The sequence below is a fragment of the Neolamprologus multifasciatus genome, chromosome 11 (genome assembly GCF_963576455.1).
Source record: "Neolamprologus multifasciatus chromosome 11, fNeoMul1.2, whole genome shotgun sequence".
NCBI classification, from domain to species: domain Eukaryota; kingdom Metazoa; phylum Chordata; class Actinopteri; order Cichliformes; family Cichlidae; genus Neolamprologus; species Neolamprologus multifasciatus.
Window position 1 is genome coordinate 18795760 of NC_140449.1, and position 23815 is coordinate 18819574.

At 39.7% G+C, this 23815-nt stretch overlaps 1 protein-coding gene and 1 long non-coding RNA gene across 4 annotated transcripts in view; both read left to right on the plus strand.

Annotated features, from left to right (window-relative positions):
• Positions 1-23815, plus strand: part of LOC146508198 (uncharacterized) — a 64352-nt gene that overhangs the window by 1840 nt on the left and 38697 nt on the right. For all 3 annotated transcript variants that reach the window (XR_014876666.1, XM_085176131.1, XM_085176132.1), the window contains exons 5-10: positions 387-496; positions 595-718; positions 1822-1914; positions 2598-2666; positions 8787-8840; positions 15581-15733. Coding sequence is in view for 2 of the 3 variants with exons in the window: in XM_085176131.1 (XP_085032257.1) it covers positions 387-496; positions 595-718; positions 1822-1914; positions 2598-2666; positions 8787-8840; positions 15581-15733 (603 nt within the window). In the remaining variant the exon portion in view is untranslated. The remainder of the gene's footprint in view (positions 1-386; positions 497-594; positions 719-1821; positions 1915-2597; positions 2667-8786; positions 8841-15580; positions 15734-23815) is intronic.
• Positions 2673-6366, plus strand: LOC146508199 (uncharacterized). The gene is made up of 2 exons (XR_014876667.1): positions 2673-4861; positions 4898-6366. It is a non-coding gene; the product is annotated as an uncharacterized LOC146508199 (long non-coding RNA).

A 23815-nucleotide genomic window follows, 5' to 3' on the forward strand; every position in this document is an offset into this window, starting at 1 on the left:
CATTGTAAGGTCTCTTTATTACTCTCATTCAGATGTCTTAAATATATTAGCTAGAAGTGTCACTTCTAGCTAGATAAGTGTGTCAGTACTCAATAACTGTGACAATGAGTCAACATGAACAGAGCAATGACTCTGAAAGTAAATTGGATAAATTTAATTCACGCAGTTTGCAACTCTGATGTTACTGCTTCCTTCCTGCTGTGACATGTTAATATGATTTCAGAGGAAAAGGCTTATTCAGATGGTGTCCCTTTTTATTCTGATTATTTCAAAAAGAAAACCTGTCTTAGATTCTGTTTCATATAAGTCTCTTTCAGTCTCTTTTGATTTGTAATGAATAATATGAACTTTAGAAACTAAAGAAGTCTGCCCTTTGATTCATGCAGGCTCTGGCTGGAGCTGCTGCCCCACCAGATGAGGACCCCGAACTCCCCACAGAGAAGGATGTTAGTGTAGCCTACTGCTCCATCGCTGAGATTTACTTAACAGACCTCTGGTACTGGAGCACACAGAGTTCTGCACTTGACACTGATAGGCCTGCCTTTGGTAATATTTTGAGATTTTCTTTTTCTGTGTGTGTGTGTGTGCGTGTAGCATGGAGGAGGGGGCTGCCGACAAGTGCAGAGAGTTCATAGAGAAAGCATTACAGTATCGCCATGACAACCCAGAGGCTCTACAGCTTATGGCCAGTTACCTGTTCAGTACAGAGAGAAACCAGGTCAGTCCTCTCTCTCTCTCTCTCTCTCTCTCTCTCTCTCTCTCTCTCTCTCTCTCTCTCTCTCTCTCTCTCTCTCTCTCTCTCTCTCTCTCTCTCTCTCTCTCTCTTTCTCTCACTCACACACGCACACACACTTGAGATGAGTTATCACCACATTAAAGCGGGAATCTGCTGAGTTAATTATTCTGAGCAAATTGAATCGTATGCGATTAATCAGCAGATGGACAGGTCATGCCGATAGGAATGTTAATTACTGGGCGGATCATTAAGGTCATGCAGTCATCTGCTAAAAAGAGAAAAGATGAGGGAAAAGCATATTGGACTAAATTTAGAAAACATTCCACAGGACCTTTTGAGTGTAACATTTGACAGTGAGTTTAGAACAATATCCTAAATAAACTTTCTGTATTTTTACATTACATGCATATTTGTACATGCGGGAGACATTGCTAAATGAAGAGCATCTTAAACCACTGTTAATAGAAGGCATTCAAGGCAAAGGCTTTTTTGAAAGTATTTAAACATGTTTATTGTTTACTTGAAATGTAATCTAATTGAAATATGGCCTTAAATTACCACGTGGAAGTATTTGTTGGCAGTGCTGTCTACCTGAATCATCCTCAACATGCACTGATGATACAACAAACAACATTCAGTTCACCTACCACTGTTTTTTTGCAAGCTATATGTAATGGGTATTTTCAAACCTCTGTACTGTCTCTCCGTACTCTCCATGCACTCGTATCACCAAACTGAGCAGCAAAGGATCTGTAATACTACCTGTAAGCTGTAGGGGTCAGGCTGGTTCCAGTCTCACTTCACACCTTTCCACATCCTGTGACAAAGTCTCCTTTTTTGGAATTTTTTCTAAGAAACAAGAAAAAATAAATTGTTCCCAAATTAATCCAGGGGTTCTTGGTTTCTGTCGAAAATCCAATAGCTAGTCTGTGGAAGTAAATTATACAGCGGGCTTAGTCTGTAGGAACTGATTTGTGTGAAGAGTGCATTCTCCAATTACTCTTGTATATACATTTGCATAAGAAATGAAATGTATATTTTTTTAGAAAGTTTTTTATATTTATATGCTCTTTTTCTGTGTTCAGGAAGGCAAAGATTACCTGTTGAAGAGTGTTGGAATGTGGCTACCTGCGCTAAAACAGAGAGCAGCTTCGTCCAGCGCAGGGGAAGACATTCAGGTAGGCTGTAGCTGTGGGCTGGTATTTGTCTCACTTCCACCAGCCCCAGTAAGATCCCGGTTTATTTATAAAGCCCCTTTAACTAACAAGATTTCCACAGCATGCTATGCGGTATGCGCAAATATAAGGACAGCTGTACAGATTTAAAAAAAAAAAAAAAGAGTAAGAGATAAAGAGGGAATGATAGAAGATGAAAGGTGGAGCACAGACTTCACAAACCTGTATGTATTTGTGTTAGAGTGTACAGAGAGAAAGCAAATAATAAATTCAACACCAGGAAGGGTTTTAAAGTATAAACAAGCAAAGTACAACATGGAATTTGATAAAGGAAAAATGGCTATAATGTCAAAGCTGGATGGGCTTTGAATAGCTCAAAATAAATTGCAGATTCAAATAATAAAAAAGTGATGTAAGAGGGTTTGGTGTGATGATTTGATACAATAATCCCAGTGACACCACTCTTATGACTCTTATCTTCGGGAGCAGGTTGATGTGAACACAGCCTGCTGACACTTTGGCTGTGATTAACAGCCACATAGCTGAAAAACGTTTTGTACCTTGAAATTGGATTGTGTTATTATCAGACAAAGGAAGAACTATGTTTGTGGATGCCTGTGAAAGCACTCACTGCAGAGGTGGTTGTATTGTCCTTTTTTTTCTTCTTCTTTCTTTCTCTCCTTCAGAATGAGATCCCTCCGTATGAGTCTCGCATCACCACAGCCAAACTGCTCATTGAGTCAGAGGAGTACGAGGTAAAATGTTTGCTGTGTCGTGCTCGTACACTCCCTTGTTGTTGTTGGTCTGTGTTTGTTTCGTGGTGGGAGGGCAGCCTGGCATTTTTTGCGTGTGCGCACATCTGTGTGTTTGTATGCTTTCCTTTCTGGTGAATAGCACTGAAGGTGGGAAGGCCATGCCTGGTCTTTATTCCCTCTGGAGTTTAGTGTCAATAATTGAAGAGTGGTATTTACAAAAAGGGATAGGGCTCAGGGGGGCACACAAGGGTGGAGGGATTGGGAGGAAGAGTAAAATTTAAAAAAATAAAAAAATTGAAGCTGTGGTCTGATGAATTGCAGCCATATCTCGAAACAGCATACTTCTCTACTAAATCACTCAGGAATTTCTGGTGTTAATGGCCTTGATTTCAGTGGCTCACTGCCTTCAGTTCAGTGCTAAAACTCCTAACGCTGTCATTAACGCTTGAAGTCATTTTCGGTGATTACCGCCACACCAACAGCAGTTTAGCAACTTTCTATTGTGATCCAATGATTAATTTTCAGTCACTCTTGTTGGGTGGTTTATGGTTATTACTTATGGGAAATGAGAACAGTGTCCTTTCCCCCCCCTTTTTTTTCTCCTCTTCCCCCTGCTCACACCCAAATAGCTCAGCTGCAGTTATATCTTTGGGTGCATGTGTGCGGGAGATGGGCTGTCAGGTGTATCAGTAAAATGACAACGTCTCGGTCCACAGTTTCTGACATGTCGTTTGTCTTCATCCTGCTGTTGGTGTCATGAAGCCCGAACCACAAACCGCACCCATTCCTACTGCTTTATAACGTCAAATATTTTGCCATGTGCTCAAGTATGTGTACACACACACACACACACACACGTGAAGGGCTATTTGGAGTTTCTGGCAATTGCATTTAAGGGTGAAAGTAGAGTAAAAGCAAACAATTTTCTGTCTGTCTCTCCCAGCCTGGGATTTGGGACTTGGATTTGATAGGAACATCCTCTCAGCTCTTTGCTTCCGGTACTTCTCTGTCACACATACTCACACACACATTCTCTCACTTAGAAGGATCTATGCACAGTTTTATGTTCTTTGTAAACTTTGCGTAAAGTTGTTTACTTCCAGTAGATTTATTAGTTGGAAGGCTGTCTTTCGAAAATGGTGCCAGAATATAACCAATTGTCTCTTTCTCCCCATTGAATAATTTGTTTGGTCCCCAAAGCTGGGCCAAGGCTTTGAAATTTGCATTAATATATTTGCCAAAAAATACCCCCAAACATATTAAAGAATTTTTTTTGTCTGTTTGTTTTCTGTAACTTCATACAGCCACGTCTAGTAAATAAATGTTAATTTTAGAATGGAACAAGGTGTAGAGGTACTACCATGTTCTTTGGCAGAAACTTCATCTCATGGTCTTTGTCTGTACTTTTGTGTTATGTGGGTTGAATTCAAATTAACTAGGCCACAATAAGGCAGTGTTAGTGTGGTTATTATAGTGCATAGTGGTGGGAAATAGAAGTTTACTAAAAGAGTGGAGACTTCCCCAGAAGTCTCCACTGTCTGGTCTTATTTTCCACCCCACAAATTCAGATCAGCACCAAAATTGAGCGGGTTCTTTCTTTGCCTTATGCTCTATCTCCCTCCACCAATTCTCATCAAAATGAGAAAGATTTTGCTGAAAAACACTGGGCAGATGTTTTCAAGACAAACTGTCTTTAGTGGGTAGACACTGTCACATCTCTTGGGCACACTTTACTAGGTCATAGACCTGTCTCACCACCGTCCTAAAACTCAAGGTTTCTTATGAGGGTAGTTGGTTGTCATTAAAAAGCGTCAGCAATAATAATGTCAAACTCAGAGCTATTTATTTTTAAAATACATAGTTATCTTTTATAATAAAATTTTTTGTCAAGACTGTGGCTTTCAGTTGTTTTTGGAGGAAATCTTTAAAAATAAAAAACCTTTGCCACATGAAAAGCTGAATGTGATAGTAAATTTGACTGAGAAAGGGATAAGAGCATGAAAACCATGACATAGGCTGGTTGTACTTGTGCTACATTGTGCGATTGTCTTGTTTACTTTAAAAAATGTGATAGAAAACATTCCAAACACACTGTGTTAATAAATTCATGAAAACATCAGTTTCACAATTGCTGCTCTTCTCTTCAGTCAACTGTTTCTGCAAAACATGGATCTGTGCCACTTAAATTAGAAGATGTCTGTGAAGGTTCTCAGTCAGTTAAATTAGAAGAGGAGAAAAAAGTCACCAAAAAGGCTTTTGCGAGTCTTTTTTTCCTCCCTCTTTTGATTAGTTGAATAACTGCCAAGTTTGTTTGTGATTTCCAGAATGGAAATAGATTAAGAGCGCACGAGGGTGCTTGGAAGCAAAAGAAGTGAGAAGTGAGACAAACACGTTGGTTTTATTGTCTAATATCCCCATATTTGTGAGAGCGCTTGCAGTGCTTAAACAGGTTTGTTATTGGTTTGATTGATGGAAAATTAATTGGGTTTTCATTTGGTTTTAGTCATTTGTCTTCATTAATGTCCAGCGTTTAATATGGGATACTTTGCTGCTGTTAAAAATCTTTAATCTGAATATATCTGATATTTTCAAGCAGTTTGAAGATCATGTTTTCTGAGGTTTCCTGATATTTTATAGAATAAACTCTAAACAGTTTAATGCAATCAGTGTGGAGATGATTGGTTGCTTACTTGTTTGTTTATCAAGCAAAAATACCAACTATTATATGGTGCCCATCTTTTCCAATATGAGGGTCTCTGTAGTATATGGTGGGAAATATCAATAAAATAGTCACATCAGTCTATTTGACTGAGTTTGTTGACCTTTGAATGGGAGTGGGGGCATCAGTGATTTATAGGAATTATGTTAATATATATATTTACATACATAATTTATTTTGCTTTATTCTTCTATGGCATAGTTTGCACAAGGTGCTGCAAACATTTTAGACCATACCATCTCTGAATCTGCTGTTCCATCCCACAGGTGCTCTGTTGGATTAAGAGCTGTTGACTGTGGAGGCCATTTGAATGTATTGCCATGTTCAACAAACCACTGGGGTACACTGTGTTGTTCACATAAAGGAATTTACATGGTCACTAACAATACTTGGGTAGGTTGGGATATTTAAATGAGGCTCAGGGGCCCAAGGCATATCAAGAAAATATCTCCCACGCAATACACCACCACTTATCTTAGCATATCTTATCTTCTCATCAGTGTTTTTTCCAATCCTGGGTTGTTCAGTTTTGATGAGACTATGCACATTTTCCGTTTCCTGTTCTTAACTGACAGGAGAGACACCGGGCCTGGCCTTCTGTTTCTCTTCTGCATACTTTGGGTGTCATAAGTGGTTGTTTGATTTACAGTTGTCTTTTTATCAGCTTGAGGCAGTTTGACTATTCTCTTCTGATCTCTGATATCTCATCAACAAGGCATTTTCTCCCAAAGAACTGCCACTCACTGGATATTTTCCTTTATTAGAGCCGTGTCTATAGCCTAGACACATTTGTGTAGGAAAATCCCAGTAGTTCAGCATTTTGTGCAATACTTCTGGCACCAACAACCAAACATTACAAGTAGCTTAAATCACCTTTCTTCTCCATTCTGATGCACAGTCTGTAGCCTCAATGCATATCATTGGCTGATTAGATATTTGCATTAACTAGCAGTTGAACAGGTGTGCCTAATAAAGTGGCTAGTGAATGATGTATTTTATAGTCTTGATTTAAAAAAATCAAAAAACAGCATGGTAACACCGTTTTCCCTACTGTAACACACACACAAACATTACCGTGATCACCTATCACAACCACTGATTCACTTGCCACACAGCAGACAGACAGACAGACAGGCACCCTCCCCTGACAGCCATTCAAGTGTCTCTTAGCTGAGGCGTCGCAGAAGCTGATGGGTAGTTACGCACCTTGTCACTGTCACTCTTCTTTGGCTGTATTTTATTTATTGAATGTTTCTGTTCTTATATTTAGTTCACAATGTACAGCTTGTACTTTCCTATATTGCTTGCAAGTACAGTTAGCAGTGACATCCCCAGGATTTATTTACTTTAGTCTCGATGTCCCTGTTTACGTGCGTGTATGTGTATGTGTGTGAGATATAGCTTGCCCTTGCTTGTAAAGTGATTTGTCTTTCTCCTGTCTCTGCTGTGCGCTCCAGTAAAATGATTCTGTTAAACAAAATTGCCTGAAGATTACACAAATGCAGAAATGGATACATGAGCGCACACACACACACACACACACACTGTGCACATGCACACGATCGACATTATAAATGAGTTCCTCCACAGAATGCAGGTTTTTTTTCTTTTGGTTCCTTCAACAGTTCTTAAAATAAGGAGGACAACATGTATGTATCGTCTTGCACATGTTATTGGTTGTGTGTCTCTGTAGCGCACAGTTGTTTTTCTTGAACCACTTTTGCAATGTTTATTAAGATTTTTTTTTTTTTTTTAACCTCTCATCCAATTTTCTTTTTCGCCTTATCTTCATGGGAATATTAATCTTGTTGTTGTTTAGAGCATGAAGCGGCCTAAGAATCTCTGAATTTTTAATTACTCGCCCCTGGGCTGACCGGTGTAGTTAGGAAGATGTGCAGTTGGAGACGATATAATGGTTATCATTGCTCACTTATCCTGGCTCCCAGATATCTCTTGTTCTATTTTTGTAGCTCCAAAACTGCCTGTTCTTTCACTTGTTTAATATCCAAGCAGATCTTTTCTCCTATCTTTTATATCTAGTGCTTGGCTCGATTTACTGTGTTTGAATGTGTGTGTGTGCAGCTTGTGTGTCTGTCACTTTGTAGTGATACAGTGAAAGTAGATAGTAGATCATTCTGAAGCTGGACATGAATCCATTCATCATCGGCTGGGATTAGATGTTTTTGTTTGTGTATTTTTAATCAGTCATTAATTAATTAAGGACAATGGTATTTCAGCTGCTAATTGGTCTGGCAATCAATCAACTGACTCCCTGACATGCATATTTGCACAATCTTAATGAGATACTCTCAATTAACCTGACACCCCTTACTCTATGCAGCCAACAGACCTCTTTATCGCCACCGGAACCGCATAGACTTAATGAAAAGAGCAGAGAACTCCAACGAGCAGGAGGGAGGGGGGGGGGAATTAGGAAGCTCTCCAGCTAATAAGACTCCCTTAACAAGAAACAAGTGCTGCTTGTTGTGCTCATTGTTGTTTTTTGTAGTGTGTGACTGTAAAGTGGTGTGTGTGTGTGAATGCACAGGTCCGTGCGTGTCTTTTATTCTTGCCCTTCACCACGGGTGATTGGCTAACAGTCGCCTCCAACCTGAAGTAGACAAAAATCAATATATCATCACCTGGGGCCTCACACACAAACACACGCACACACATATACCACAACCACAGGTTCCACAAGGAGGGAGACAGAGCAAAACAAACACCCAGCCTACTTTAGTCAAGGTCTGATTTCTGTAATGGAAACTTCCCACAGAAACTGACCCAGACAGTGCTGTGACAAAGGTCACCTAACATTAAACCCCTTTGAGACCTCACACTGCCTCCACAGGACACAACAGGGAGGAAATCAGACAAATGCTTTAGAGGAAGGGGAATACGGGCTCTGGGTCTGGTTGGTCTTTAGGTTTATCGTGTATCCTAAGGAGTGGAGGGGGCTACTATGAATATATGGTATTGACTACTCTGGTCTTTCCCTGCTGCTCGTCTCTAATAAAGACAAAATGCTGGGAAAAAAGGCAATGGTAGACGGTGGCTAAAGTGACTATCGACTGTGTGATAAGTACTTGTAAGTGTATCTATTGACGATCATGTCTGTTGTCTTGTTGGTATTGACGGTGCTGTGTATGGGTTGCTGACCTGTTCGATGCTTATCAGACTCTCTGATCCATCTGATTGATTGGGCTGACTGGAAGATGTGCTAGATTGTGTGCAACAATATTGTCTTTACCTTTATGCATGTTGGTTTGTCAGTCAAACCTGAGAATAGAGGGAGTACTGATGAATTTCTACAGACTAAAATGAGTGTAGTATGATTGTTGTTTGTAATTTTAATACATTTTTAAAAATGGTAAATATCTGTTTGTCTCTCTTTAAATTAGATGGCAGTAGATGTGTTGGAGAGTCTACTAGAAGAGGATGACGAAGTTGTCCAGGTAAGCGATGAAGTCCTGTTCTGGCTATTCCTCTCTGTTTAAATTTTAGGGTCATTTAGGGTCATTTTGGGTTTTGATTCTACTTTTCATCGCAATTATTTCTCTCTCTGAACTTGAAAATTTAGTGTTTTGCTTAAATGCATGTTTTCTCTTTTGTTATGGGGTCTTTCAAACCAGTCGTGGCAGATAGCTGCCCCTCCCTTAACCTGGTTCTGCAGGATGTTTTTTCCTGATAAAAGGGAGTTTTTCCTTCCTACTGTCGCCAAAGCGCTTTTGGCATTATATAAATACAACTGATTTGAATAGAAAGTTGTTGTGAGCACATTTTTCTTGTTTCCAGGTTGCTTACCAGCTTTGGTTGTAGAAAGGACAACATTACCACAGATTTTTAGGCAGGATTAACTTCATAAGCTACCAAACTGTTGGAGGTGTGATCAAAAAGTGGCACAAAAACTTGCCTGATTTAAAATGTGACTTAAATGTGAGACTAGCCAATCTTCTTGGTTATGTCAAGACAGCTTCTAGAATGGCTATTAATTTTAGATCAAGTCCTGTTCTGAGCTGTTACTCTGTGATTTCAGCTTCTGCGAACAGCTTCAGATTTCTTTGGTTATACCTTTTGTTTACCTATGTACAAACTTGCAAACAGCAGAAACAGTGTTGTATGGATCAAAGTGTGGATGTGATTGATACATCTGTAAGTATTCCTGCAGAGACAACTGAACTCACCTATTCGCTCGAATGTCTTTTAAAATTGGCAGATGTGAAAAACTTGATTTCAGTTTGACCAGGGAATACAACCAAAAATACCTGCCATTCTACTAGTTTACCTGTCATAATACTGGTGCCAGGCAAAGTGGGGAAAGAAAGCAGCTGAGTCTGAATTTCAGGGTTTTTCAGCAACTTTGGCGATTCTTAATCTTAATCCTGAGTCGCCCATTTTAAAACTTTTTTTTTTTAATATTCTGTTTCCAATGAGCCAAACTGTTTGTAAATTTTTTAACATGGTCTAGAGCAATAGTTCTCCAGGCTTTCTTGTGCTCTTTCAAAATTGTTCTTTGGAGATTGGCTACTTTTTCACTCATTTTCATTTGTTACACCACTTATGAATCATCAAGCATAAAAAAGCCACTTTACTCAAGGAAAGATCCAGTGTTGTGTATACATATAACAGACAACTTGGCAAACAACCAATTTTAAATTGTTTCCGTAGGCACTTTATTAGTAACAGTCTGTCACAAAAACACATAATTTGTTCCCCTTTCCTTTGTCGAATCTATGAAAAATAACAAAGATAACGCAGTTTGACAGGCATACCATACCATTTTTACAACAGCAAGGTGATTCACAAGAGATATTAACTGAAAAACATTCTCGATATGATGCGTAGTGTGTCCTTAGAAAAATTAAGGAAGCTGGACAAGTAGAATGCAAAGAAAGACAACAAAAGGACTAAAAAAAAGTACCTGCAGGAAATGAACAGCGTCTGAAAGTCAAATGATTTAGAAATAAAAAATAAGCAAACATTAAGGACCCGACAAACAAATATTAAAGGTTGCTAAAGGAGCTCATACCAAATATTGACTTTCAAGCTTGTTAGAATTGCGCAAACTATGTTTTTGCCTTGTATACAGGATTCCCATGTGTGTTTGCATATGTGTCAATACGTCACTGCACTTGTTACCCATTTTCCTAGCAAATATCTAAAAAATGATTTGAGTGCTTGTGAGTTTTGCTCTCTACTGTATGTGTGCGATAAGATATGATGTCATTTTTGAGTCCAGTTGATAAGATGTTTATATACAGTCATTGGTCCTCTTGCATACAGTCTTTTTATAATACAGTAGAAACTGCTGGGTAGGTATAAAGCAAAAGCAACTCTTTTTCATCTCAGTGGGAAGGATCATCTCAGTTTATATGCTTAGACTGTATATTAAAAAAATGAATGTAGACTCCAGGTTCGCAAAATGATTGAATTTTGTAAATTTTGGACTCTATGATTAAGCAGGTTTGGGCGAGCGTATCTTGTGTTGGCTATAGTAAGAGCTTGTCACATTCAGTTTCAAAATGCGAAGAGTGCAATGACCAAAAATGCTCACCTCAAGGCTTCAAGACAGAAATACAGTAATCTTTGGATGACGTCATAGCGGTTACATCTAGAGCTTAGTTCCTTCTGCTGAGCTCTGTGTTCTCCCTGCATTTGCATTGCTTTATCTCAGCACTTATGTGCTCACACATAGAGTCTGGCGCTGAACTTATTAGAGTGAATTGCAGTATTTTTCTGTGCTTTAGTATGAGCTCTGTGCTGTCAGTGTGCTCAAAATCCCCACTGTCGCCGCAATAGAAAGCGAAGGTGTGCCACTAAGTGTCAGACAGAAAAGCACGGTCGTGTCTCTCTCTCTCTCTTTCCCCCACTCCCCCTCAGGCTCAGCCTCCCACACACCCCTCAGCTGACAGATTGAGAGCAGTCATCAGGGGGCTGAACTTTTAAACTCACTTCAGAGACGCACTGCTGTGACACTCAATTTGAGCATGCCCACAGCCAATCAAATATTGGTACTGTCACCAGTTCTGGTGGTCAGAAAGTGTATCGTCTGATCACAACATGGGTACATTGTTAGAGTCACATCTGTGATGTCAGAAATGTATGACAGACACATTTAAAATATATTATTATATATATTATATTCTCTCTCTCCCTTTCTTTCACCTCTTTGTCTTACTTTCTCTCTTATTTCTCTCTTAAGTGCAGCAGATAAGAGGTTAGCGCTCTACTCCTTCTTCTTTTTCTTGCATATCTCAAAGTTGGAACCCTACTTATATAACGTTAAGTCTGCAAAAACAAGTGAGCTACTTTCTTGCAAATCTTGTTTCAAAGGTATTTTGTTGATTCATGATTCTTTTGTTCTTCCTTCAGTAGCACCATATGGAAACTGAGATGTGCCTTCACTTTGAAATTACAATAGTCCCAGCGATTTGATTGACAGACACAAAATGTATTTTATTACGTGTGCCTCGGTCTGGGGTTGGAGTAGGACACAGTGGATTCTCTGAAGTTCTTAATTAGCAAACTTTCACATGTTTTAATTCTGAGTGCAGATGCTCAGGCAGACTATACTACAGACGCAAATATTTCACAGTGGACCATCTGCACAGAATTTCCTAGCATTGTTCTGAGTGTTTAAAGATGGGCTTCTTATTTCTGAAGTTAAAATTTTGAATTGAAGTGACCCAATTACACTGTTTCACTTGAATTTACACATTTTATTCTAACTTCTGCATTCAGGGAAATGTTTTAGTGATAAAAATGTCGTACCGCTGGGCCTGCAACAACACTACATTTATCCAGTGCTGCTGTTGTTCTGATAAGTATGGCTGCAGGGGGTAGCCTCCCACTCAGCATGCTGAGTGGCAATTCTGAATTCAGTTTGCCATGCCTTGATGTGTTTGTTAGCTAAATGGTTGATTTGGCAGGGGCGCTGGTCCCTACTGCCTCTGCTCTCAGTGAATAATGAATAAAGCTAATATTTGTGTCTTGATGGTTGAAGAACAGTGGGTGGGTGATCTTTGGCCTATGATGAGAGGCGATCTCACACCTCCAAGTTCACTGAGAGTTGAACGTGAGAGTGTTTAGAGGTAGAAGATAAAGCACAAGTTGGTGTTTGAGATTATGCAGAGGCAAAAATGTGTTATTGCGAGAAAGAAAGAAAATTAGGTGCTTTGGTGTCTTACAGCAAAGTAACTTACAGTTAAAAATATCATTCCCTTTTTGAACTCTGTGGAGCAAATGATCTATTTTAAAAATATTTGCTCTAGGTTTTTAGATATATATTCAGCTGAGACGAATCTTAGTGAACTGATTCTAATACTGTGACTTTGCTAGGTACACCTTTTCAACTGCTCATTAACAGAAATATCTTATCAGCCAGTCATGTGGCCACAGCTTAATGGATTTAGACATGTAGACACGGTCAAGACACGACCTGCAGTTCTCTGGATGAAAATACCTTGTTCATGCCAGAACTCAGAGGAGAATTGCCACACTGCTTTGAGCTGACTGGAAGGCAATAATAACTCAATACCCAGTCATTATTCCAGAGGTATGGAAAAGAACATCCCTGAATGCTCTTCATTGAAGCAGATGGGCTACAGTAGCAGAAGACCACACCAGCTGCTCAGCTAAGAACAGAAACCTGAGGCTACAATTTGCAGCAGCAAAATTGGACAACTGAAGATTGGAAAAATGTTGCCCGGTCTGATGAGTCTCGATTTGTGCTGTGACCTTTAGATCGTAGGTCAGAATCTGGTGTAAACAACATGAAACCACTGATCCATCCTGCCTGGTATCAACAGTTCAGGCTGCTGGTGAGGATTTAATGATTTTGGGGTATATTTTCTTGGCACACTTCAGCCCTTTAGTACCAAATGAGTATCCTTTAAATGTCACAGTTTGCTTCCACCAGGATATTGTGGTGTGACGTGAACAGTGACGTACAATTCGCTGTGCTCCAATTGCCTCCTAAGTCTCCATATCTCAATCCAGTAAACCAGCTTTGGGATGTGGCGGAAAATTAGATTTTCATCATGGACGTGCAGCTGACAAATCTGGAGCAACTGTGTTATCCTATCATGTCGATATGGACCACAAATCTCTGGAAGAATGTTTCCAGCATGTTTGTTGAATCTGTGCAGCAAAGTTCTGAAGTGGAGTAACATCGTAATAGCAAGGTGTACCTAATAAACTGTCTGGTGTATATGGTACAAAACTCTGATTCATACATGATAAATAATTGTTTTAACATATTAAGTAATACTTCAAAATGCAGTTTATTTAATCTGGTGTTGTGTCAAAAGATAAAAACATATTTTAAAGCACATATTTGAATATTCTCACATTGATAGTGAGCTAGTAATTCTCTGGTGGGCAAATCAAAAATCCACAATCATATTTATTGGTTTAAAACTGTATGGTATTTAAAAGCTTGACTCAGTAAATGAGTATTACACAACTGAACAAATGTTTTTCTTCTAAAGCAGATGCAAGTAGTAAGTGGTAGAAAATCCCTCTTTGCATTTTATGAGCAAGAAAAATACCACACTGTGAAAACATTTAGACACTTAAAGAAATGAAATGGCATTTATGTTGCATTGTTCTACTCCTATTCATGCCCTTATAAAGGTCTTTATTGAATTTGTACAGTGCTTTGTTTATTATACACTTATGGATGGATGCATTTGGAAGTGTGCGTGCGTGCGTGCGTGCGTGCGTGCGTGCGTGCGTGCGTGCGTGCGTGCGTGCGTGCGTGCGTGCGTTCTAAGGTGTCGAACAGTGCTTTGTTTATTATACACTTACAGGTGGATGCATTTGGAAGTGTGTGCGTGTGTGCGTGCATGCGTGCGTGTGTGTGTTCTAAGGCGTCAAACCATCAACAGTCTAATTTTTGATAACCTGCTCAACTTCCCAGGTAGGGAGGGGTTTTAATAAGCCTCATGACTGTGACTTATTCATGACTATGAATGTTTTTTGTTTATCAGTTCACTTCATTTAGAGGCTCTTCATGTAATCCCAATGTGTAGGTGTTGCATCTCAGTTTGTTTGACTAGTGTGATGATAGTATACTGAGCCAAGTGAAAGAGATGGGGCCATTCAGTTGGCAGCTAGATTACCTGGTTAATTCTAAGAAGGTATTTGGATGTGGTAGCCTAATAACAGCCTGTGCTAAAGAACAGCTTTTCTATGATTTAGATGCATTAGAGCTGTTGTTTATCTGTGACATCAGGATTTATTTTGTCTCAGAATAAACCTTTAGGATGTGATTGCATGCTTAGGCACAAAAAGCCTCGACACAGTAAAGGCAGGGAGTCGGTGTTCCTTTATTTGAGGGAAATCTGTATATATTCTCGCTTTTCTGAGCATTTGATAAACAGAAACATCTATGATGTTTGTGTAAATGATACCCTAATCATCACAACTTCTAAACTAGCAATTATAGTTATTCCTAGGGATTTCTTTTCGTCCTTTCAGTATTGTCGCTTACAAAAATCAACAGATTGTAGAATGTCCTGTTTTGTGAAATATCATGCAGTCACAGATGGAGTCTAAAGTGTTGAGACTCCTTGTTCTTATTTTAGTGTGATAGTTCTTGGAGTCTTTTGCTATATGTTTGGGATCACAAAAACATACTTGTGAGGAATAATAAGGTACAGCACTCCAATTATTTGTGGAATCAAACCATATTAAAACCATCATTTAATGTAATAGCTAGTGCAAAACTGCCAACGATCTAAATTGGGAATATGATATGAATTTAAAGGCCCAGATGTTATTTTCCTGAGGCAATTCATTTTTTCATTATGTTATATTATGTTACAGTTGAGTATTTATTTTACAAATTGCATCTTTTGCTACAGAGAGGGGAAAAACAAACCGAAAATTGTGAAAACAAGAAATTTGAAGTTAATGGGAAGCTACACTTATGGGCTATCATTTGTAAATGAGTACATTATGTCATGATTTTGTCAGGGTGAAAAATTATGTGAGTGACTGATTGCCTGTGCGTGTCTGAGACTGTGTATTTCTGGTTCCATGTAAAATGTGCGAAACCCGTTTGTCAAAGACGGATGTTGGATTTCATTCTCTCTGAGGGTCAGAAAATGTTTTCCCCTTGTCGTAACTGACTGTCACTCTAAATCTTTGCACCTCACAACACATAAACTGTCTGTGTCTCTGTGCCTCGCAGGTGTGGTATCTCTCTGGCTGGGTGTGCTACCTCCAGTTGGAAAAGGCAAAGGAGCAGCAGGAGAGGGAAGGAAGAGAAGCAACAGAAGAGGAAAAGGAGGAGGGGACGGCATTGAAGGAAGCTGCCAGATCATACTTGACTAATGCTAAGAAGGTAGTCCAGTCATAATGACCTCATATATATGTTTCTAAGCTAAAAAGCTGGGGTGTAGTGGAAAGAGTGAATAAAAACTGAAAGCTGTCATTTGAAATTATCCAAACCCTTTTATTAAACTTAGTGCACAAAGTTAATAAAAGGTTAAGATGACTCCTTTAATGATGCACTGATGACATGTGTTCACTGGCAGTGGTTTTTGGAAGTGTCCCTGAGTCTATGCAGTGTTTTTCATTACACGGTCGCATCTGTTTTTAATGCAGTACTGACTAAAGGTCTGAAGAGCAAGGCAACTCGGCATTGATTTTTAGCCTTGTCCCTTGCTTAGAAAGATTCCTTCAGATTCTCTGCATAATTTAATGTTATGTTGCGTAGATGATGAAATCCACCTTTTCTTTTTTTTTTTCAAGCACTGTTCCTAAACTTTTGAATCATTTGTTCAACCAGAGTTGTAAAGAACTCCAAACCCACCTTAGAATCTGCTTTTATACCCAGTTGGAATACCACATAACTTAAATTAAGATGTGTTCCAGCGGGTTTAAACATTTGTTGAAAGTCTGTGTGCTACAATTATTCAGCTATTTGATGATGCAAGTCATTTTTTTAAATGTGCATTTTACATAAAAGCAAACAGGGTTGTAATATGAGCCATTAAATCTAAAGCTCAGTATAGCTGTCAATTATCTGTGATCTCAAAATAAAGGATTCTTTGACACTGCACTGCCATTGTAACACATGCGTGTGTACTTTACTAAAGCATGTCCTTTCAGGACTTTTTTTTTACTTCTAGTACATCACATTTATCCATCTTAGTTATCAGAATCCCATGGCCAGTGCCTCATTGTCTTTTGGCCGTATACATGCAAAAATGGAACAAAATATGTTATGGTCCCGACTTCTCAATGGTGATTATTTGTCTTACATTACAGTTAACGAAATGTTTTTCTGGTTTGGCAAAAACAAAGAACATGAAGATGCCACTCTGAGGTCTGACTAATTGTGATGAACATTTCTTCCTATTTTTTCCGTAATTAAAATAAAATTCTTCCAAATAGATCAAGAAAACAATCTTTAGATCAATCTATAATTAACACATGATTAGCTGCAGACCAATATGCAGTGTTCACTTTGTAATAGAGGATTTTTATATTCTAGTTATGTGTTTCCTTTCGTAGTTTCTGAGTAGTAATTGTGGGTACAGATGGTTATATCCAGCACACTGTCACAATAGTTAATTCTTCTGAGAGCTGGTTGTCATAGAAAGGGTACATGTAGTACTGCGAATGTGAGACGATCCTAGCTAAGCTTCATTGTTGCTGCGGAAATGTCTTTGTATAATCTCAAAGAAGTGTAAATATACCCCCTACTCTCTTTCCTATTCCCCCTCTCACACACGAGCACACTGTCTAATTCATTCTGTCGTTCTGTCAGGGAGTAATGCCTCTATGGAGCAGTGATTCATGTTAGTCTAAAATCCAATAGGCTTGTAAATCAGACAGCACGGAGTGACGGATGGCAGGCCCCACCTCTGATTTTTCTTTTTTCTTTTTTTCTTCCACTCTTTGCTTTCCTCTCCATTTCACCTCCTCACCCAACTACACACCCTTTTCCCTTCTCTCTTACCCCGCCGTGTTCTTCTAGAGATGAGTAGGGACAGCTTAGTGACAATATATTGACGTCTGTCTCTGTGGCCAGCGGTGTATTGATGGGCCTATCTAACAGGCTTCCACTGGTGATGTCCACAACTGAGATGGGAGCGAGGTGGACTTGGAGCTGCCAAGCAGGAGAATGGAAGAATCTATCAGGATAAAAATAAGTGTGTGCAGTGTGGGAGATTTAATAACTGGGGAGAAAAAATAAAACAATCAGAAAAAAAATGGAACTGAGAAATAGGGTTATTTAAGTACTAAGCCATTCTTTGCATGGACAAAAAAAGAATGCAAAGGAATAAAAAGGTGAAAGACTGGTAAAGAATTGGGTGAGGCATCGGAGCATGACAAGTAAACAGCAAAGCAGTTTCTTTGTAGAGTGAGCGAAGCAACAGGCGCAGAATAATGTGAAAGGTAAATGCACAAAGACCTTGAAAAGGTGAGATGGAATGTGGAGGGAAAACAGCCCCCTCGTGGTACATTTAATTCCACAGCTTGGTACACAATGTACAGATGTGTGCATCTGTGCATTGTGTAGCCGCGATGTGCAAACAAAGCTTGGATATAAAAACATTTTTTTAATATATCCGAGCTTTGTTTCTGATCATTACTGTGAGTGTTAATAATTAACGATGAGTCAGTCTGCTAGTTAAAATGGTCTCCAACATGGAAATAAGGCCTCAAAGCCCAATGGCTGGTTTTGGCGCCGGTCCACTTCTGTGCATACTTTATGGCTTTGTCTCTGTGTGTGTGTGCGCGTGATATACTGAGCATTCAGGCATTCATAGGTGCTCTTATGTTGATGCATACATTTAATTTAGTTGTGTGTGCCAGCTTGCATGCATATTATTTGTTAAGAAATTGTTTGTCATTCATCTTTTTTCCTGATCGATACTTGTTCTCTCTCATGCACTATATTCAGCTGTGAGGCTCTACAAAGGAATGATGGGCAAGAATGGATGGGTCAAGAGGACAAATAGGAAGTGTAGGAGGGAGAGCAGGAGTGGAAAAATAAAAAATGGGGGGGTGAGGAGGGAACAGATTGGATGTTGGGTGTGTGTAGGTGCAGGGCGTGTAGCTGGTGAATAGTGGCGAGGGTAAAATCAATAGTAAACCGGACGTGAAATGGAATTTGAGTCTCAGCCAGATAGGGTGCGATTGAAGAAGGATCTGCAGTGTATGCACAGAGGACAATGTTATATATGTGTGTGTGTGTGTGCAAAGAAGCTGCAAGACAGCTAGGGCAAACAGAGGTCAAAAGCTTTACTATTTGAAGTGTCTGAGACGGTATCCCATGAGCACAGATTGTGGGTAGGATTGGTCTAAGGTGTGCTTGTCATGTAATTTTAATGCCTTTCCCTGCAAGGCTGTGACTGGGGGACTGAGGTGTTAAGTTGTAAGCGTGTGCATGTGCATATGTGTGTGTGAGTTTTTGGTCATCACTTCACATTCAAAGGAGCTCTAATTAGGGGCCAGCCTCAAAACTATATCACAATATTACAAGAAAATGTATTTATTTCTGGTTATTTATCTAAAGATGTAGCAAAAAATACTGATCAAAGTTTTATCGATGCTTGCAGACACCAGCATTTGTGTATGTAAGAAATGAAGGGCAATTTTCATCTTCCTTTTCACATGAGCTACTGTCATTGATGGCACGCTTCCTAATTCAAAGTGTGAATCTGTTCAGTCAAGGTACCACCAGCAGCAGCATTAGTGGTGACACACCATTATATCCAGGTTAAATGTAAGCATAAAAGTAGCTGATTTTATGGGGGGTTTTCTGGAAATTGTAGCACTTTAGATTAACAATGACTAAAGTAACTTAACCTTGTAAGTGTTCAGGAGCTATGCAATAAAACTGAAAAACATTTTATACCTGGGAATGTTTTATCTTTTTAACCAGCTGCTTAAAGCCCTCCTTTACTACCATGTAGCTTCATCAGTAGCTAGCAATGCTTGGTTGTTTATCTTTGGGTTGCACATCTGCAGCTGCTAGTAGCTCCTCGTCCTTCATAGTGTGGTTCTAATCCACAGTGATTTTTGCCTTGAAACATGTTTGCTTCATGGGAACTGTTTTCTGGATTCCCATGAAAGATGTTGGGGGATGTTGAAGTAGCTTCTTTTTTAAGTAGCAAATTGTCATCTGAGGCTGACATGTGGTTGTTCTGCACACTTTTCCATCATGTCTGAAATTATTAGGGGTTGTTATCGTGGATGATATGATGAGGTCTAAGCACCATTGCTGGTAACGGAGTGTGTTGATGTTTTTGCTGACAGTGATACAGAGAAGTTAAAAGGTAGAAAATGTGTTGAAACAATTACTTTAATTATAGCTCTCGTGTTTTTGGGAGTGCTGTGTTTGGCAAAGATGGCAAAGGTTGGCAAAGGTGATAACTTGATTGTAGTCACGGAGAAACTTAAAAGAAGAGTAAGAGTTTACCATTATTCTTCAAAATAGTGTGTGTGTGTGTGTGTGTGTGTGTGTGTGTGTGTGTGTGTGTGTGTGTGTGTGTGTGTGTGTGTGTGTGTGTGTGTGTGTGTGTGTGTGTGTGTGTGTGTGTGTGTGTGTGTGTGTGTGTGTGTGTGTGTGTGTGTGTGTGTGTGTGTGTGTGTGCATCAGTACAAGTGCTTGATGAGCGTAAGAAGACCTGTCTGCCTCCTTGACAGGAAGGTCATTTGGCAAGAATGTAAGTGAAAGAAGGCAAAAGGAAAGTGCACTGAGGGAAAATAGTCAGGAGACAAGCGGGGAGAATGAAGGTATTACCAAATGAAATAAAGGCTGAAATGAAAGTGGAAGTTAAGCACAGGTGCGGAGCAAAAGTTGAACAATGATGGAATGATTAGGCTTTTACTGCGTAATCAGCCTGTCCTTTTATGCGAGTTCTAAAAAAAGGTTTCTACCAAAAGATGAAAGGAAAATATATTTTCTGTGAAGGGTACGTTTGTGCTTATTAGACTTTCGTCCACTTCGTGCTGGACAATCCTGTTAATCTATGGTGGCTCCTACCATAGGAGCAACACATCAGACATCTTTGTCTTTGCTTAATTGGAATGTTGAGTTAATGCATTTTTGACTTTTTATTTCTTCTTTACTGTTCGATATTTCAAAACAAGCAGAAGGCTCCTGCAGGTTTTATTTAATGACCATAATCAGAATGAGGCTTCATTCAGCTCCCAAAGCACCGTTGCTTACTTGAAATAAACATAATTCTGTTTTGAATTAAATTTCATGGGCCCATTCATTTCTATTACCGGTGATCGGAGCTGATGCTGTCGTTATCATGAGCTCAAACTTGCCAACTCTTCTCGGCAGAAATTTCTTCACTGAGTGCTGCCATGTTGATTTATAGTGGATCGCGTTACTAAATGTCTGAGAACCTGGAGCTCAGTGATGAATTATAACTTTCAATTTATTTTTCTCCAGTTCCCAGGTGAACATGCACTGGCAACAGGCACAGCAGAAACATTCTTGAACCTTAAGAAATAACATACAATACTAATACATTTTATGTGCACTCGATATTTTTTTTAAGTTAATTCTAAAGATATTCGATCAAATTTACGACTCACCATCTTCTAATTAAAGTTGTCATTTCAGGAATGTCCCATGATGAAATAACAAAATATGTGGCCACACTTTGAACTCTCCGAGGCTCTATTTAGTCATAACACTGGTTTAAGCTTAAAGACGGCAAGATTTTAGTTTGGAGTGACCAGAAGGGACAGGGTTAGAGATGAGTACATCATAGGGACAGCTCAGGCGGAGCAGTTTGAAGACAAAGTAAGCGAGGCAAGATGGTTTGGACATGTGCAGGGGAGGGGTAGTGGATATATTGGACAAAGGATGTTAAATATGGAGCTTCCAGGCAGGAGGGAAAGAGAAAGACCTCAGAGAAAGTTTATGGATGAAGTGAGAGGGGACATGTAAAGAGTTGGTTTGACAGAAGAGGATGCTAGGGATGGGGTGAGATTGAGGCAGATGAACCGCTGTGACGACCTCTAAAGGGACCGGTTGATGGAAAACAACCAGTTTAAAATAAATACTTAAGGCACTTGTCAGTGTTCCTTCTCAGTGTTGGTAAAGATGCTAACAGGCTGAAGAGTGTCATTACTTTTGCAGGTATGCTGCTATAAACCAATATATGTTGGCAGAAGTTACATTTTGTTTTGATGATCATCCTGGTAGAACAACATTTGGTACGTATCCTTTAGATAGATACTGAGATATATCTTTGAATATGGGGCACAGCCAAGTCTTTGGTCATTACCCTCTTGAATGCATGCACTAAATGTAATGGCAAATAATCTAATAATTGCTGAGATATTTCACCCTGGACCCACAAACATCAGAAGGCAATGGAGCTGTATTCATATCTGACAGACAGACCAACATTACCAACCTCTGAACAACAGCTTAAAAAAGGAATATCAAGCGCGCATCGCTGTCGGTACACCTCTGCATGTGCAGATGTATAATATGCTGCATGTATGTGAGTGTGTCTGAGTCGTTATGTCACTATTCAAGCGTGCTTTGGGCAGTGACTTAGGGCTTGAAAGTAGAGCAAAGTGGACCATGAAAAAGTTATACGATCAGCCGCATTCTCCCTCCCTCTTCAGGCAGCTCTCTGAGCCGTGAAAGGGAGAAGAAAAAACATAGGCTGTTGTAAATGAGAAATGCTTGTTTTTTTGCGACGGCAGTGCTGATCTCAGCAGCACTCATTGCGGAATGTGTAAAGAATAGCTCTGGTTTGTTTAGCTAGCTGAAAGTATCACGTTGAATAATCGCACTCTGTCCAGCAGACACAATGTGCTATTGATTTGTAGTACGTATATCTACATATAAATACAATTTCCAAGTAACGCTCAGTATAGTAGAACATAGAGCACCTTTGCAGATGTTCACTGTATCTGCTAGATTATTTCCTTTTTGAAAGACATCTACTGCCCGCTACTTATTACCCAAGGCTGCAGTGTGCAATTATTCTGGGTATTGAGGCAAATCTAGTATAAACCCAACCCAACTTTTATTCAGAGTGTTTGGTTTAGAAAAACATCTCTAGGCATTTCAGAGTGACACTGGCAGAGTGTGTGTGTGTGTGTGTGTGTGTGTGTGTGTGTGTGTGTGTGTGTGTGTGTGTGTGTGTGTGTGTGTGTGTGTGTGTGTGTGTGTGTGTGTGTGTGTGTGTGTGTGTGTGTGTGTGTGCGCGCTCTAAAGAGTCCGAGAGGGTCAAATCCCCTCTCCATCAGATCCTGTGCCTGGACCTAGGTCACACTCCACCTCCTTGGAGCTCCAACCTGCAGAGACAGCATCCACTTAAGTACACACACACACACACACACACACACACACACACACACACACACACACACACACACACACACACACACTCTCTGCACATTCTAACGCTCCAAATGAGTTCCCATGGGACTGCATGTCTCCTGTCAGGACCTGCTGTTGCTTAGAGACTGGTCCTGGGGCAAAGCAGTCACACACACTCTTCTTCATTCTCCTGGCCTTGTTACACTTTTAGTAAGAATGATGGCACTCAGCTGCTGATTGTCCGTGAGCATAAAACACTGTGTGCTTGGTTGTTAACTGCATTTGGTAGACAAAATATAGTTATATTCTTAGATTATATAAATCCACCAACTGCCTTTTCCCCCCTCTCTAGTTTTGTTTCTGGAAAGAGCAGCAAAAATATGAATTGCTGCATCCTCTCTCCCGTGTTTATGTAATGTATTTGCACACAGAAGCGTAGTATTATGCTCGCTGTCCTTATTGGTAGCCCGAGTAGTTTTATCACCCAGCTCCATTTTAAGTTCAGCAATTACACACAAGCAGAGTATTTTACCAGAGATAAATCTACTAGCTGCTTAGAGAACGGGACTTTTCTATCTTGCTTTCTCACAGCGTGCTTCACTGGGGTAACTTTGATTATAACACAACCATATGCGTTTCAATTCAGGATACATTTCTCCGTGTCTGTGTGTGCATGCATGTTGAAAGAGGAAGATAAATGGTCTTTCTGCCTCCTCGGCTGGATTGTGCATCAAATGTGCTGATTTGCCAAAATAAAGACAAAAAATGTTTACCAGCGTTTTGTGGGCTGCTGTGCTGACAGAATGCAGATGATTTTGGATATTTCAAATGTCCTAACCGGCACTTAGAGACTTAAAACCTGAGGGCTGCTCACTTCCCTCAACTCGAATCTCCTGCTTATGGATGCCGTAGTGACCAAGCTTCTGCTGAGAGCCTTTCACTCACCATATCATTACTTCAGTTGCCTCTACAGTATAATTTTGCACTTTCTGTTTGGATCTCTGCTTTATAACCTACGTTCTATTCAACATTTTCATGTTTTCCAGTGTACCCACTACTCTATTATACACTTGCATCATTCTTTGTTTTTTGTCTTTTTCGCTCTGCCAG